Genomic DNA, 16,237 nt, shown 5'->3' with positions numbered 1-16,237 from the left:
TTTCTTCCAATATATTTCATAGATATGAGTTTAGACATCAGGGTACTGGCTCTTGACTTGTTTGAACTCACAAATTGTGCTTCAATAGCACTTAAAAACTCTCTAACTGTCATGCATTGTAGTATGACATTACGAATATTCTTAGCCACCTTATATTGCAAAAGCAACATGCTAAGTCTATTCGAGCGCTCTCACTTCTTAAAAACAGTCTTTTGATCAATAGTGCTTTGAACAATTAAAGCAGCAAGTTCTTCTATCCTTAGGGCCAGATCCATATACCCTAATGTAAAAAGTACAGTCTCTTTCCAATCACTAAAATTTGATTCATCTAGAAAAGGTATACAGCTAGCGTCATCTAAAATCACAAGACTAGAAACTGCACGATAAAAGACATGTATTAAGAAGCATTCGTACGAGACTAAAACTTTAAAGAAAAAAGCAAAAGAATAAAGGCCCTTAATATGCTTATTTTCAGGCGAGTGAAGGGAGTCATCAAAGTCCTACTTTGGTAAGAGCTCTGACACGCGAAACCACTTCGCCTACTGACTATATTCGGTAAAATTAAAGTTTTTATGAAGTTAGATCATCGACACAAGGTACCTTTGGATACACATGTGTGATGTATCTCGACACATTTACCTTATTCTACCCTACTTAAATTCCAAACACGATAAAACTACCTTTGAGTCGTTTATCGTTTCACGAATTTAAGTACAATGTTAATATCAGTTTAAATTGTATGATAATGTTGAAATTCTTTGACGACATATGTGTATTCAGTCACTTTGGTAACGTGAATACACTAAGTCATCTAACTATCCTTAATGCCAATATTAAACAATCATTTACACATGCATAATTTCAAATAAATGCATGAACAATAACAAAAACAAGCTTAAATGGGTAAAACCCTGGGTCTTCAAGCAAGAACCAGTTTGAAAGCACTTTAAACCGGTCTGAAACAACCCCGAACCGGTTATCCAATGGTCTAAACTGGTTCTGAACCAGTATCAAGTATGAACAAAGGTTCATAAAAACCCTATAACCATATTCCAAAATCCATGTATTTTTTTATATTTGCTAAAACATGATCTCAGCATCTCAGAACTGGTAAAAAACTTGAAAGAACCGATCAAAAATGGCTCTGAACCGGTCCCGAAAGGGGTCGAATCAGTCCTTGATCTGGTTTAGGCCAAATAGTACCTGGACCCTACTTGATCCGGGTCAGAACCAGTTCAAACTGGATCCTGGTCTGACCCGGTTTTAACTTGATTCGGGTCGGACCCAGATTATAATCGGATCCGGGTCTGATCCGGTTTTAACTTGATCTGGGTCGGACCCAGTTTATAACCGGATTCGAGTCTAACCCGGTATATAATCGGATCCGGGTTTGACCCGGTTTTAACTTGATTCAGGTTGGACCCAGTTTATAATTGGATTCGGGTTTGAACTGGTACTGGACCCGATCCGGTTCCATCCGATTAAAAATGAAACTGTAAAACAGAAAACATGAGGGTTTTATGTTTTTTGCAAAAAGGGGTTAGGGTTAACCCAAATCGTTGTCGGCGACCCTACCGGCAACCCATGTCGCCACACCTGCCGGCGACCTTCACAAAGACCAGACCGGTGCTGCACCTCTCCTCGCCCGACGGTAGAGGAAACAAGGAAAAAAAGTTTGTTTGTTTTTTTTTTGTTCTATCGCCCTATAGCGATAGTCACCGGTGCCGGCGACCAGGTACAACATCGCCCCATGACGACCTGCATTGTCGGACGACGACACACCTCGCACAATGGATGCAGGGTGTGGGCCCATAACCCATTGTTGGGTCTTCTTTATGGGCAGCCTGAGCATAAACAAAAAAAATACACAGCAGAAACTGTATCTGTGTAAAAACATAAAAATAAGGGGGCTGAAGTACCTGATGCCGCCATTGTATAACTGTTGTAGGTGGAGGTCGACTAGAGCAGGGAAAAATCAGACTGGTGGTGACTGGAGCAGAGGATGTAGTTTCTCTCCTCAGGCGGATTGCGGCCCTCCACAAGCGCAGGTTGCCGGATGCAGTGGGTAAGCAAGACCGATTCCCGCGACCGAATGAAAATACTCTGAATGGAGAGGTAATACTCTATATCCTCTCTCGTATTTCTCTGTATGTGAAAATTATTTTTCACTCTATATCTACCGTGATAAGGGGGTCGCTCATGATGCCCCTTTATAGGCAGAGAGTGAGAACGGTTTGTGCAACCGTTCCCCATTGATTCTGTGCGGGTTTAACCAAAGCGATCAATCCAGATGTGGGGATCAATCCAGATCGTGGATAACCACCACGTAAATCATGGTCATTAATCCAACATCTAGGTCCTTTGACCCGACTACACTTGGTGCATAGATCTAGATCTAAATCCTGAAATATGTTCTGACATAGCTATTTAATATTCATGTATTTGATAATAGCCAATCATATGTACAATTCATGTGATAATAAAGCAGCAAACCCCTAATGACCTATCATTGCTCTAAAATAATCATGGTCAATGAATAGCCTGAATTGTCATATAGCACACAAGAACAGTAGATAGGCCGTGTCAAATATATCTAAGGGGTTCACTTTATTTTTCAAAATTGGGCATATGCTGGCCATAGGGTGTTGCATTAGAGTATCGTGGTTCAGTTCCATTAATCAAATTTTTATAAGCCGGAACAGAGAGAAGGATACCTTTCATGCTCTCATACTTTTTTACTTGATCCTAGTTCAGATCTAGATCTGAATAGTCCCTGACCATGTGGGTTTCTAGTCTAACTGGATTTGGATATGTACTACTTAGGTCGAATAACACGAGTTGGATTCGGGTTGAAACTCTGACGGGACTTGCATCTGAAATCACTTTCTTTTCAACTGAGAAAGCTGGGCCTACCAGTTATACAACCATACCATTTGGGGTTCGAACTTGCAACGTCCCAAGGGTGACGTGCACTAACTGCTCCTGCTAGACAAGCAAAACCCCGTTGGTGAAGCAATGGAAGGTGAAAATGATTTGACAGATCACCTGATCAGATCTCCTTGCGTCAGTAGAGCATATGCGCATCATTGGGAATTCTTCAAAGTTCAAGCCCTCCGTCCCAATTGTATGAAAAGCACGTGGCCCCCAACCACATGATGTGGGAAGAGGTTCATTTTCGTACGAAAGTGGGCCTCTTTCCCTCATTTTCCGCTGAAACAAACAGCATAATCCCATATTCCCTCCCTCCTAACGGCGGTGAAAAAAAATTTTACCTGTCAAACGCAGACCTTTCTTTCACCATGCTTCTCAAGTTTAGGGTTTTTCGGAGATTTTGGGTTTGAATTCTGATGGATTCCTGGTGAAGCAATCGTATAAAAGCGTTTGGTAAATCGTGGTAGTTTGTTGCTTCCGAGTGCCGTTACCGACTGTACTCGCTTCAGTCCGAAGATTGGTTTTCTGCTTAGTTGGTAGGCTTCTTATGCTCTCCATTCGTATTTAGGGTTTCTTTAGAGTTCTAGGATTGCGTAATTCTTCGAGATCTGTATTGGGTATGTGTTGGTTCTGTGATCTGTGTTGTTATGTATGATAATTTGATCGGGTTCCCGCTGTCCGTTTGGCATTTGGTGGTGTTGATTTTGCGATTGCGGTGAATTTTGATTTTGGGTTTTCTTGGGCTCGTTGATCTTCATTTGTGAACTTGAGCTTTTCTTTGGAGCGATTCTAGTTTGATCGAGTTTGAATTCTTAGTGGTTTTCTCTAGAGAGATCGTTGCTCCTATTCTTGGTTTTGGTGTGAGATTTTATTTATTTATTTATTGTTTATTTTGGTTCTTGGGTGGTAGATCTGTATTGGGTTTTTGAAGTTCCGGTAGTTGGATCAGATTTGATTGCTTGAAAAACGTGTTTTGGGTCGATTTTCAGGGGTTTTACTGATTTTTTATTGATGCCCGTTTGGTTGGTGTTTTGAATCTGATTGTTCTTCTTTTTCCGAGTGCATTGGTTTTTCTTTTTCCCCTTAATTCTGTTCGTTGAAATTGGATATATTTCTTTTCGACCGATTTTCAGAAATGGCTGCCAATGGTAGCGAGAACCATGCGTCACAACAAACGGCTTCAAAGCCACCTCCGATGCCATCACCTTTGCGCAGTTCCAAATTTTGTCAGGTATGGTCAATTCACAATCTTTTCGATTTGTTATCGTATCGTATGGTTTGTTACGTTTTTAGTCCTTTTTACAGCTTGATTTTGGATTTGTAACTGCTTAGTGATGCATGGTATGCCGGAATTTAGTTCTGCATTGTCAGAGAAGTTGCTGAATTTTGATTGATTTATTTTTTTCAATTTTTTGTTATGGGAGCACGGTACTTGTTTGCACGGAAATCATTCTGATACTGATTCCTTGTAGTAATTTCTTTCTACTAAAACGGTTGTTGAATGTTGAGATTTGTCAGTGGCACCTATAATATCTTTAGTCTTCTAGAATAGGCACTGATACTTGCTTAATTTTGTAATTATTTTTTCTTGAATAAAGATGGGATAGTTTGATTATAACTGTTTTCTAAAGGGGATAATGTTGAATAAAGGCCTCATTGAGTTCTATTTGATTTTTTTTAGTTCGTCCATAAAGAGCATGGTCTGTTCTGCATTGACTTTGTTCCAAGCTTACATTCAAACTGAAACCCTTTAATGCATTATTTGCCTGTTGCAGTAGGGAAGGGTATTGAAATTCTTTTTTTTTTTTTTACTATGGTTCATGTCAAATCGTTAAATACAATAACTGTTTAAACAAATGAAGTTGTCAACAATTCAACACCTAAGATTGGCTTTGTTCACGTATTAAAGTTTATCCCAAAGACTTATAATTCACTATACCTGTAAAGAGTGGATGATATTTGCTTATGTTTTTCAGTTGCAACTTGCAAAAAGTTGGAAAAATGAATTTGCTCATTCCCTGTTATCACATTTATGTTTAGCTCAAGTACTTTTGTTTGATCATTCATTTGGCATGTTCTTGCACTTGTGTGGTGTGCTATGGCTCAGATTTATGATATACAGTAATCACTTTGAGGAAATTTCTCTTTGCTTTAGTGCCAGAATCTCTGGTCTGGACTGAGTTGTTGCAACAATTTCTTGTTATATAGTGGGACCATGTGGCTACCTTTTCTGAAAGCTTTTGTTTTCTCAACTTTATTTTTCATAATCTCATGTCATTTGTAATGACAGCCCAAATTGCGAATCTTGGTGACTGGTGGAGCTGGATTTATTGGTTCCCACCTGGTAGATAAATTGATGGAAAATGATAAAAATGAGGTAACACAATGTTCTCTTTTATGTATAGTGTGGTTTGCTCTTTTTTATGCTGTACACTGATAATTCTTTCAGGAAACACTCATAGTTACTGTTAGTTTTTAGTTAATGGAAGGAATGACACCTACTAACCTTTTCAGTGATTTTGGTTGCCATGAACATTCTACATTTATTTTGTTATTTATGACAACATATATCAGTGAACTTCTTTACCATGTTGTCAGCAAACATGCATCAGCATGTTGTATTGCACCCAATTATTACATAATATCATGAAAATAAGGAATTGATTAAGCTTGAGTCTTAGCTTGCCAAATATCCTAAAGGTCATATTTGGTGATAATCATTTATAAACTTAATGCAAAGGAATAACCATGTTCAAAAGAAACGTGGAGTTAACACACCCAATCAAGTTTCTCATTTAAGCACTTGGTGTTTGTTTGGGAGCAATAGTGAAAATAAGAGGATTAGTCCAGGGATATTACCATTTTAGTGTTCAAGGACTATAGAGACGAAGTTTAAAACAAGAAAAGAACTGCAACTTTTTTCTCATGAGAAATTGAAATTGTCTATTTTTCCTGCCTTTATCAGCAAAACATCGGCTAAAAAAATTAAAAGAATAGAAAAAATAGCTAGAAAGGAGTAACGAAAACTAAACAATTATTTTCTGCTGATATTTATCATTTTAAATTACTGGCACAATATTGTTCTCTTTTTGCATTTTTAAATAAAAAGCCAAATATTTGTCACTTTGATAAAGACATTAGAGTGAAAGATGATTTTTGTTTATTAGAATGATAAACAAAAATAAAGTGGGACCATACTGTGTGTGTGGAGTCACTAATGACATAGCTAGCACAAAGAATTCTGTTCAAATCCACATTTATGGATTGGTGATAGCTACTTCTGTACCACCTGCAGAAAGTGTGAAGGATGTATGTTCATGATAGGACCTAGCATGTTGGAAGTTGGCCTTCTTGAAGTTCTTGAGTGATCCTGCACCTGAGTCCAGAAAATGGAGATGTAGCTCTTCTAAAGATTATTTTATGGCTTTTAATGATATCCAAAGAGTGTTGGTTTTAAACTAAAGTTGAAAAAATGGAGAATGACTTCCCAGTTACCAGGTTTTAGCGTGTTTTTTAGTGCCTTTTCTACCAAGTTTTGATCCATCTTCGAGGAATGTTTCGCATAATGACCTTTCATGGGATCTTATAACATTCCTTGGTTTTCATTTATGAGGAGGAAAGGGTCACAGAGAGTTGTAAGTTATTTTTGAATAACACAGTGTTGTCGTTTACAAGAATGCTAAATTTCTTGTTTGCCTGAAATTTTATGAGGATTTCTGTGGTTCTAGTTCAGTAAAATTCTATTAAAATGTTCGTCTGTTTTGTCTTTCGCATTTTCACATGATTTTAGGCAGCAAAAATGTTTCTCTTTTAAATTTTGAGGTGGCTGCATTTGGAACATGTTTATTATTACTAGTTTCTATTTTTTCTTGGTTGTTCCTGCAACTACCTGATGAAGTCTATTTTTTTTTTCCAGGCATTTTTGTATTAATCTATAGAAAAAATACTGTCATTTTTGCTTTAGATTATAGGATTTATGTTTGACTTTGTTGTATCAGATGGATCCTTGACAGGCTTCTTATGGTAAATAGGTAATTGTTGCTGATAATTTTTTCACCGGTTCAAAGGACAACCTCCGAAAATGGATTGGTCATCCAAACTTTGAGCTTATTCGACATGGTATTTTTCTGCTTTTCTTTACTACTTAAGAGCTGATTTTTCTAATCTACTTGTATTATGTTATCCCATTTTATTTAAGATTATATTTAATTTTCTTTTCTTTTCTTTTTACACTTTATGTTGCAAGCATCCTTTGCTCTGGAATCTTTTTGTAGTATTTTTGTTGTCCTGGTTTATCAAGTAAAATGAGAAAATTTTAACTAGTCAAAGTATAAAGAAATGTTGAAAAACTAAGAAACATGTTAATAGAGAAGGTAAAATAAAATCTTAAATATCGGTGTGTATCGGCCGATACGTATCGTGTCGGCAGAAAACGATACGCTTCACCCCTGAATTGGCTATTTTTTAATAAATGTAAAAAATACTTAATTATTTTTGAAATATTATTTTAATGGCTTTAACACATGTCACATTCTGATTGACACGTAATATTTTTAAATTGTTTTTTGGCCGATTCAGAACGATTCACTTGAGTATAGGTATTGGCTGATTCACCTGAATCGTGGGCCAAACGATACAGGGCCAATACCGATACTGACAACATTGATCTTAAGGTGATGATCTTACGGAAATTGCCAGGATATGATTTCAGAATTAGTGGATGTCATAAAACTTTATAAACCAACAGCTTCAAATATTTGATTATCTTGGGCAAGTTGCCTCTTCGCATAGGATGTGTGTTTACACTCGATGCTGTAGCTTATAATGGACTTAGAGCTTTTGGATAGAGAAAATTATGTAGTTGCCGCAATTGAGATTTGAGTTTTCTTAAAGGAAACAAGACATTGATGCTCCTAATCTATGTCTTACTTGGAATGATAATCATGTTTCACATTATCAGATTATGCTTTATTCCATGTCACTGAAATGAGTTTTCTGTAGTTTATCTAGGAGCTGTTTATTATCTCCATGCATATGTAATTATTCTGAAAACATAAAGCCAAGTTGGACTATGGAAGAGCACAAACATTTTATTTGTGCATTTCGGAACTTCAATTCTTTTGGTTTTAAATTTGAAGCCTTTATCTATTTCCATTTCTTGCAACTAAAGCAAATCCTTTGTTGATGCTGTTAAAAAAAGGAAAAGAGAAATGAAAATCAAGCAGTACCCTTCTCTTCAAATGATCAATTATTAATCTTTTTAGGTCTTCTTTCTTTCTTTATTATGTTTGCCCTTTTTAATGGTTCTGATAACATTTTTTTATCATTACTACTTTTTTGTATTTGCTTGAGATCTTGCTTATGGCATGTCAATTTGATTCTTAATGTGTATATTTTTTTTGCTGCAGATGTGACAGAACCTTTATTGATAGAAGTTGATCAAATATACCATCTTGCATGCCCAGCCTCTCCAATTTTTTACAAATATAACCCTGTAAAGGCAAGTGTCTGATAATTTAAATGCCTCATTAGTACCTCCTTTTTTATGACTTTTCTTGTTTTCTATGTACTTCACCTATTAATATATGCATTGCTTTTGGATGACTAATGTCATAAGGTTTAATCTCAAGGATGTCTCTACCCTAATGGTTCTCTCTAAACAACCATTACTTGAATACAAACAACAAATGAGTTTGTGCAATTCTGTATATGTGTGCAATCATCCACTTGGGCACGTGTGTGTATGTGTATGCTAATGGATCTCACTAAACAATCATTACTTGAATACAAACAACAAATGAGTTTATGCAACTTTGTGTGTGTGTGCATGTGCGTGTGCGTGCATGCTAATGGCTCTTGGCTCTCTCTTTAAACAACCATTACTTGAACACAAACAATGAAGGAATCGAATTTATGCTGTTTTGTGTGTGTGCATTTGTCTCCTAGAATATGACCTTTCTTGACATATTAGAATCATCCACTTGGGCACGTGTGTGTATGTGTATGCTAATGGATCTCACTAAACAATCATTACTTGAATACAAACAACAAATGAGTTTATGCAACTTTGTGTGTGTGTATGTGTGCGTGTGCGTGCATGCTAATGGCTCTTGGCTCTCTCTTTAAACAACCATTACTTGAACACAAACAACGAAGGAATTGAATTTATGCTGTTTTGTGTGTGTGCATTTGTGTCTCCTAGAATATGATCTTTCTTGACATATTAGAATCTGGAGTCGATATAATGATCCAATTCTCTACCAACCATGCAATCATGGTCATCTTTATAAAATATCAATTCAAGCTGACTTCCTTGGTCTTGAATTGCAAGGTGGTTGGTTATTCAAACCATTTTAGTATTTTGTTGCTTTTTGTAGAGAAATTTTTATAACTGCCTCCCTATATGTAGTGGATTTGAGTTGGATAAGATCAGGGTATGTTCATGTATCTGAAATCTAATTAGATATTATGACATTTTAACAGACCATAAAGACAAATGTGATTGGGACACTGAATATGTTGGGACTTGCCAAGCGGGTTGGAGCAAGGTTTGATACTCTCTATTTCCCTTCCCCCCTTTGTGTGTGCAGGCGTGACTGTCTATCTATCTGTCTCTCCATGCACACACACACACACACACACACATATATATATATATATATATATATATATATATATAATGTATGTGTGCATGTATGTATGTATCATAGTCACCAATATTGGCTATCTTTTGAAAATATCGCAAGAAATTTTGATATTTTAAGGTAGACAATAATATTGAGAAAATATCGTGATATTTTCAAAATATCACTAAAATGAAAACATCACGATATTATCATATTTTTGCAAAATTAAAAAAATATATATATTTTAAGTTCAGTTTTTCTAATTTTTTGTTTCTTTTGTATTTTAAGAACTTTAAAACTTGTTTCTTTATATTTTTGTAAGAAAAATAATAGAAAACCTATTCTTTCTTACTATTATTTATATTTTTTCAATTTTTTAAGCTTCCGAGATTTTCCACCTTGTAAAAATATCTCCAAGAAAAACCCTCGCCGAGAAATTACTTTGAATGATATAGGTTGCTATGTTATATATCTATCCAGAGTTGTCGGTCGAGGAAGCGGGAGCGGAAAGCGATACGGGAAGCGGAAGCGGGAAGCAACGCACTTTCAAAATTTTAGGAAGTGGAAAGCATGGGACGACTTAGAAGCGAATCAAGAATCGTCTCGGAAGTGAACCGGAAGCGACTTAGGAAGTGAGGGGAAAGCAAAAAAGAGAAAAAAAATAAAAATAAAAATACAAAAAAAATGAAAAAAGGGGTAAGCGTGTTTCCCCTAGATTGGGAAGCGCACTTCCCAAAAATGGGAAGCACGCTTCCCCACTTCCTTTGGCGTTTCCAGTAACTCTCTCTCTCTCTCTATATATATATATATAAATATATATATATATATATATAGAGAGAGAGAGAGATCTGTGTGTACTAGAGATAATTCCTTAAGATCCTTAAATTTCAGAACATTGACGATGTTTGTCTTCCTCATAGAAAATTCGCTACAAATGATGTTCAGTTATGAATTTTTATTTTGCAATCTTTCCTCTAGATATTGGGAAGGCCTTAAAAAACTGAAAAAGTACCTTGTAGGATTCCTTATCTTGTTGGAGAATGTGCTGACTGACATATTGGTTGAAATTGTTGAGATATCTTCCAGTAAGTCTTTAATTTCAAGGCATATCCAGGGCACTTTGTTAGAACCTTGACAAGCTCTCATAGTATGCTACTGTTTGCTAATTACCATACAACATAAGTTGTTTCCCTCATCAAATAGTGTAGCACTCTGAATTTTTTATTTTTTTGTCTAGGATTTTGCTTACATCAACTTCAGAAGTATATGGTGACCCTCTTGAGCATCCTCAGAAGGAAGAGTATTGGGGTAATGTCAACCCAATTGGTAAGTCTAAATCTGAAGTGCTCTATCACTGGCATTACTTTATATGTTCCTTTTGTGAACTTCTAAGCATTATCTGAATCAAATACATGTGCAACTGGGCACAGATTTGAATTGGATATCTGACTATATCTGATCTCTTTGCATCTCTAAGTAGAGAAAATATGTGATCCTGGTGGATGGATTTTTCCTGTAAGCGGACAATTGATGGCCCTGAACACTGATGTGAAAATTATTGGCACTATCTAACTGAATCACATGTTATAATTGGTATTCTGGCATATTTGCTCCTATCTTTTTTGTCTGCTGTGGTCAATGTCCAAATATTTCAACTCCTGGCATAAGCGTCAGTCAGTTCATGATATGGATCACTTGGAAAGCTTGGCATTGCATGTACTTTAGTAGTTTTTTGTAAATTATATTGGCCTAAATACATGGGTTAGCTAGATTCATCCAGTGTGGTTAAGTCAAGAAGAGTAGGACTACCATCTCAGAGCTTTCCATGTTTTCCAGTTATTTTTATGAGTTATCAGCTGAAGGATGATCCTAGTTTAGCTGAACCATTCAAGTCTTCAAGAAGTAACATGTAATTGAGACTTACATCTTGACCTGCCTACTTTTGGTTGATTTGGTGGCATGTCTGCAAATTATGTTTTGAAACTTACCTTAAACTTTGACCTGAGCCGATTTCATGGTGCATGCATTTAGTGCTGCTTAAAAGATGATATGTTTGAATTGCACATAGTGCCATATTTTAACTGCTTTTATGTAATGATTTTTTATGTGTTTCAGGTGTTAGAAGTTGCTATGATGAGGGAAAACGTGTTGCTGAGACTTTGATGTTTGATTATCATAGGCAACATGGCATTGGTAAAACATATGGATTTTTAATCTGTCATGCTACGGACATGCTAAATGTAGTTACTGTCTATACCCTAGTCATGTATGAGTATTGAACATGGTCCTCATTTTCAGAGATTCGTATTGCAAGAATCTTCAACACTTATGGCCCCCGAATGAACATTGATGATGGACGTGTTGTTAGCAATTTCATAGCTCAAGCACTCAGGTAAATTCAACTTTCTTTTAAGAAGCTTGTCTGATTGCAAAAGAAGGGCAAATGCAAGTTTATTTAGTAGTGTGGTCAGCTTCCTCATGTTTCCATGAGTTATTTGATGTCAACTTGGAAGCCAACAGTGAAAGTGCTACACAAATCTTGAAACCTTTATTACAACCTTAAAGCAAAGGTTTAACTGGACTTATTCACTAACAAAAATGTTATTGTTGTGGTATCTGTATGTAGGGGTGAGCCTTTAACAGTTCAAGCTCCAGGAACACAAACCCGGAGTTTCTGTTATGTATCGGACATGGTATGTAGTTCTCATCTTTCTTTCCATGTCCTTTCTAACTATGGACAATGACATAGATGGCACTACTTTTGGTACAATACCGGAACTGACCACAAACTAAAAACTATGACACATCTAACCAATTGACTTTTTCTTGACAGTTTTGCCCTTTTGTCGCCTGAAAAATTACGTGCCTTGGTCGAAACCGCTTGCCTACTGGTCCTTTCATGGCGCCTGAGTTTTTTTATCAAGGCACTTGTTTTTTTGGGCTAGAACTATCATGGTGCCTTTTTTTAATGAAGATAAATGATTTTTCAGGTGAGAAACTTAGACAAGTGGTTTTGACCAAGGTGCCCAAATTTTCAAGCGACAAAAGGGCAAAATTGTCAAGAAAAAAGTTGATTAAATGGATTTATCATAATTTCTTGTTCGCAGCCAATCTCGATATTTTGCCCAAAAGCTAGTGCCATCTACATCAATTTCAGTTCTAACTATGACACTAATTTGAAGGATTGGTGTGATGAGCACTAAGAGCTGCCTTTTCTTGAATGAAGGTTGATGGACTTATACGACTCATGGAAGGAGAGCACACTGGACCAATCAACCTTGGGAATCCAGGTTACTTTATTGGATGTGATGTTTGTTGCATGGATGGAAGTGAAATATCAGTGAATAAAGTTGTTTCCATCTTCAGCATCTTTACCATGTCATTCAAACTTCAAAGTTTGTTGGATGAAAAATTAGAAATATACCGTGAAACATGGTGGAGAGAGAGAGAGAGAGAGAGAGAGAGAGAGAGAGAGAGAGAGAGAGAGAGAGGATGTGTGACTGATGACTCCCACAGTAACTTTATATTGATCCTGCATTTATATCTTCAAAATTGCTTTTTGAAACCCTAGAAGGATGCCTTTTGCACCAACTTTAATTGTACAAGTCGAATTATGATAAAAAGAACAACTTCTTAAGCCTCTTAAGCTTTTGACTTGCGCTACAACCTCATGCAGATTTATCGGTTTCAAGTAGCATGTATTTGAATCTGGGTCGGGTCTATAAGCAATATATTTGGATCTATTAGGTTTGGGGTTGGAATCATGCATATGGATATTTATGGTCGGACTTGGGTCGAAATCGGTTACAAACTAGCCCATTTTCCATTTTTTAACTTTTAATCTATATGTCTCACTTGCGTTGTGGATCTAGACATCTGCAATAAGGTCTATTTCAGTTTTAGATATGGATGTGTGGCCAATGCATATTCAACCCTTCAGCAACCTGCACTCTCTCTCTCTCTCTCTCTCTCTCTCTCTCTCTCTCTCTCTCTCTCTCTTAGTTTGGTGCCGAGCACCAGCACATTACTAGTTACTCTAATGCATGTTGTCTCAGGTCCCTGTGGTCATGCTGTGCATTATTCCAAGTAGTCTAACTCTGAGTTGTATCATATGGTCATTACCATGTTGCAGATTATTCTCAAGTATGTCTTTCATTTTTTCACTTTGCTTGCAGGTGAATTCACAATGTTGGAGCTTGCTGAAACAGTGAAGGAGGTCAGTTCACATGCTATTTTTACTGAATTGATGAATTTCTCCTTTTAATAGGCTAGTTTCCTATCTCTAAGTAAACAGAAATAGTTCTGTAATGTTATCCAATGAAATATCTGGATGGTTAGATTCGATTCCCACTAGTAGTATTTCTTAGCTTGCCTATCCCAAAAGCAAAATGTTTAATCTTATCACGGTATCACTGCAGTTTGAAGGTATCTTCTCCTAGAAAATGTTTCTTAATTTGTTCAACTAGAAATTGGTGCATTCTCAGATCTTATGGAGTGTTCATCTGATGTGACCCTTTCGATGCATGGGAGGCAGGCCAACTCGCATCATCTGAAGGGCACATAAGGGACCATAGTGCATGGCTGCCCCATCCATAATCCAATGCAAAGAAAATGTGGGATGGTCCTAGCAGCATTTCATTTCAACTTCCAATTCCAATATGCCAGTGCATGCTATCTCATCCATAATGCAATGCCAAGAAAATGTGGGATGGTCCTAGCTGTGTTTTCATGTTTAAATCTCAATATACCAGTGCATGCTATCCCACCCAAAACATGATACCAAGAAAAGTGTATCTTGTAATTCCTCTGTTTGGTTTATTTATCTAATTTTGCTTTCATTTCCAGTTGATTGATCCATCCATACCACTAAAGATTGTGGAGAACACACCGGACGACCCTCGTCAGAGAAAGCCCGATATCACAAAGGCGAAAACCTTGCTAGATTGGGGGCCGAAGGTTAAACTGTGTGATGGTCTTCTGCTAATGGAAGATGATTTCAGGCTGCGGCTCGCGGTTCCGAAGAAATGATTGCCATGGTTCTTGCTATAGTTTTTGGTGTTTCAGGCATGCTGGAACTGGATTTTGATTCTTGGAGAGATGCAAGTCATATTTTTATGTTGTGGATTTTATCAATTTAATTCTTGTCTTGGAAATTTTTGGTAGCTGGAAAAAACAGACTCGCTATTCCTTTATTTTCTCATATAAATGCATATTTTGGTGTTCTTTAAAGCGGCCAGGGTTTCTTCGTTGCGTGTAGTGGTTGATATCTTGATCTATAGTTACCCGACTAAGAATTGGGTGCGAGAAGGATGCATTAAGGGCCGTTTGTTTCATATAATTTTCATGGGAAATTGGTGAGCTGACAATCTTATCCCTCCCACAAAAGTGAAGCACACATCCAATCATCATAGTGGGATGCTGTTTCAAGTGGGCCCCCATTTTACTTACCGCCTTCTTTTTTTTTTTGATAGGCAAGCTGGGGTTAGGCAGACCCCTACCAGATATCTCTTAAGCCCCACGTGGCAGAGGGATTTGAACCTGGGCCTTCAGCTTGGTACATGACCCACTTACCACATGAGATACCACCTGGGTGGTACCACCTTTTTTCTAATGAAGGAAAACCCTCACCGAAAACTGGGTCATTTAATGGGTCTGCCTCCCTTCCTGTTAGGTAAAACTCTGGGTTGAGGATACAACCACTCAGCCTTATGTGCCCCAAATAAAGCAACAGCAACCCCCATGTGTCTTGGGCATTCAGCTCCATAAAGGACCCTGTTGACCACATGGGTAACCACTTTTGATGTGCAAAATCTTTTCATACCTTTGCTCATGAGAAAAAGGATGCTCATGAGAAGGCTGAATTGTTGTACCCTTCTGCATAAAGGCTTTTTTCACACACAAGGGCTTCGTTCATCTGGTAGGGCTGACTTGTTAATGTCTCTAAGTTGACAAGAGGTCACAAGTTTGAAACCCATGAATGGTGACCTTGTCATAAGGTCGAACCTGGATGTACTTCCCAACTGTGAGGGGATCCCAAAAGTTTTACCAACTGAAGGCCAATTGATGTACAGTTGGTGATTTGAGAAAGGGGAAGGTGGTTTCCCTTAGATTATCCAAAAAGGTCTTTTTCCTTTTATGGGAACAAAATGAAGTAACAAACTGGTCTTAAGGGTGCAGCTACATGCACAGGACGCGGAAGGGCATTCATGCATGTATGCAAACAGGACAGGACACATTGTCCTATCGTGTTTATGCGTCTAAATGTGTGTTTTTTAGAGTGTTCATCTACCACTGTTACGTGAGGGCTTGTTTGATACACCGTCCCCGCCTGTTTTCAGACATTTCGGCTGGTTGGGACGGTATATGAAACATACATATGACCCAGTGGACGTGCGGAATGTGTCCGCTGCGTTTTGATTTGGGTGTAATTTCAGTTCCACCCCCCCTGTTATGAAAAGAACAGATGATTTTTTTAGATAAAAAAAAAAGTAGAAATTGTTGCACCCCACCTCGATCATTTCCCCTCTCCTCTCACTTTCACTGCCTCTCTTCCCTGAACCCTCTTGCTCTCGTTGCCTCCCTCCTGACCCCGGTGAGCAACTACTGTCGTTCCTCCAACGTCCCTCCGGTGAGCGACCACCGTCTCTCGCTCCCCCTGTCTCGCTGCCTCACCCCCGAGC

General features: G+C 37.6%; 1 protein-coding gene across 2 annotated transcripts; it reads left to right on the top strand.

Annotated features, from left to right (window-relative positions):
* The first annotated feature begins 3,157 nt into the window (after positions 1 to 3,157).
* On the top strand, positions 3,158 to 14,786 carry LOC149828316 (UDP-glucuronic acid decarboxylase 5-like). Of its 2 annotated transcripts, XM_090016822.1 has the most exons (13): positions 3,158 to 3,467; positions 4,065 to 4,162; positions 5,222 to 5,308; positions 6,963 to 7,050; positions 8,340 to 8,431; positions 9,415 to 9,479; positions 10,795 to 10,883; positions 11,673 to 11,750; positions 11,856 to 11,949; positions 12,184 to 12,250; positions 12,784 to 12,847; positions 13,733 to 13,773; positions 14,403 to 14,786. In XM_090016822.1, the coding sequence occupies exons 2-13, from the start codon at positions 4,067 to 4,069 to the stop codon at positions 14,583 to 14,585; spliced, it is 1,044 nt and encodes a 347-aa protein (XP_089872948.1). In that variant the 5' UTR covers positions 3,158 to 3,467; positions 4,065 to 4,066; the 3' UTR covers positions 14,586 to 14,786. The 2 variants fall into 2 exon arrangements, with proteins under 2 accessions (XP_089872948.1, XP_089872947.1); XM_090016821.1 differs by lacking the exon at positions 3,158 to 3,467 and having other exon boundaries at positions 4,062 to 4,162.
* Positions 14,787 to 16,237: the final 1,451 nt, after the last annotated feature.

Source organism: Nuphar pumila, chromosome 9, assembly GCF_984573655.1.
Source record: "Nuphar pumila chromosome 9, dmNupPumi1.hap1.1, whole genome shotgun sequence".
In the NCBI taxonomy this organism is placed as follows: domain Eukaryota; kingdom Viridiplantae; phylum Streptophyta; class Magnoliopsida; order Nymphaeales; family Nymphaeaceae; genus Nuphar; species Nuphar pumila.
This window is presented reverse-complemented; position numbering and strand designations above follow the sequence as displayed.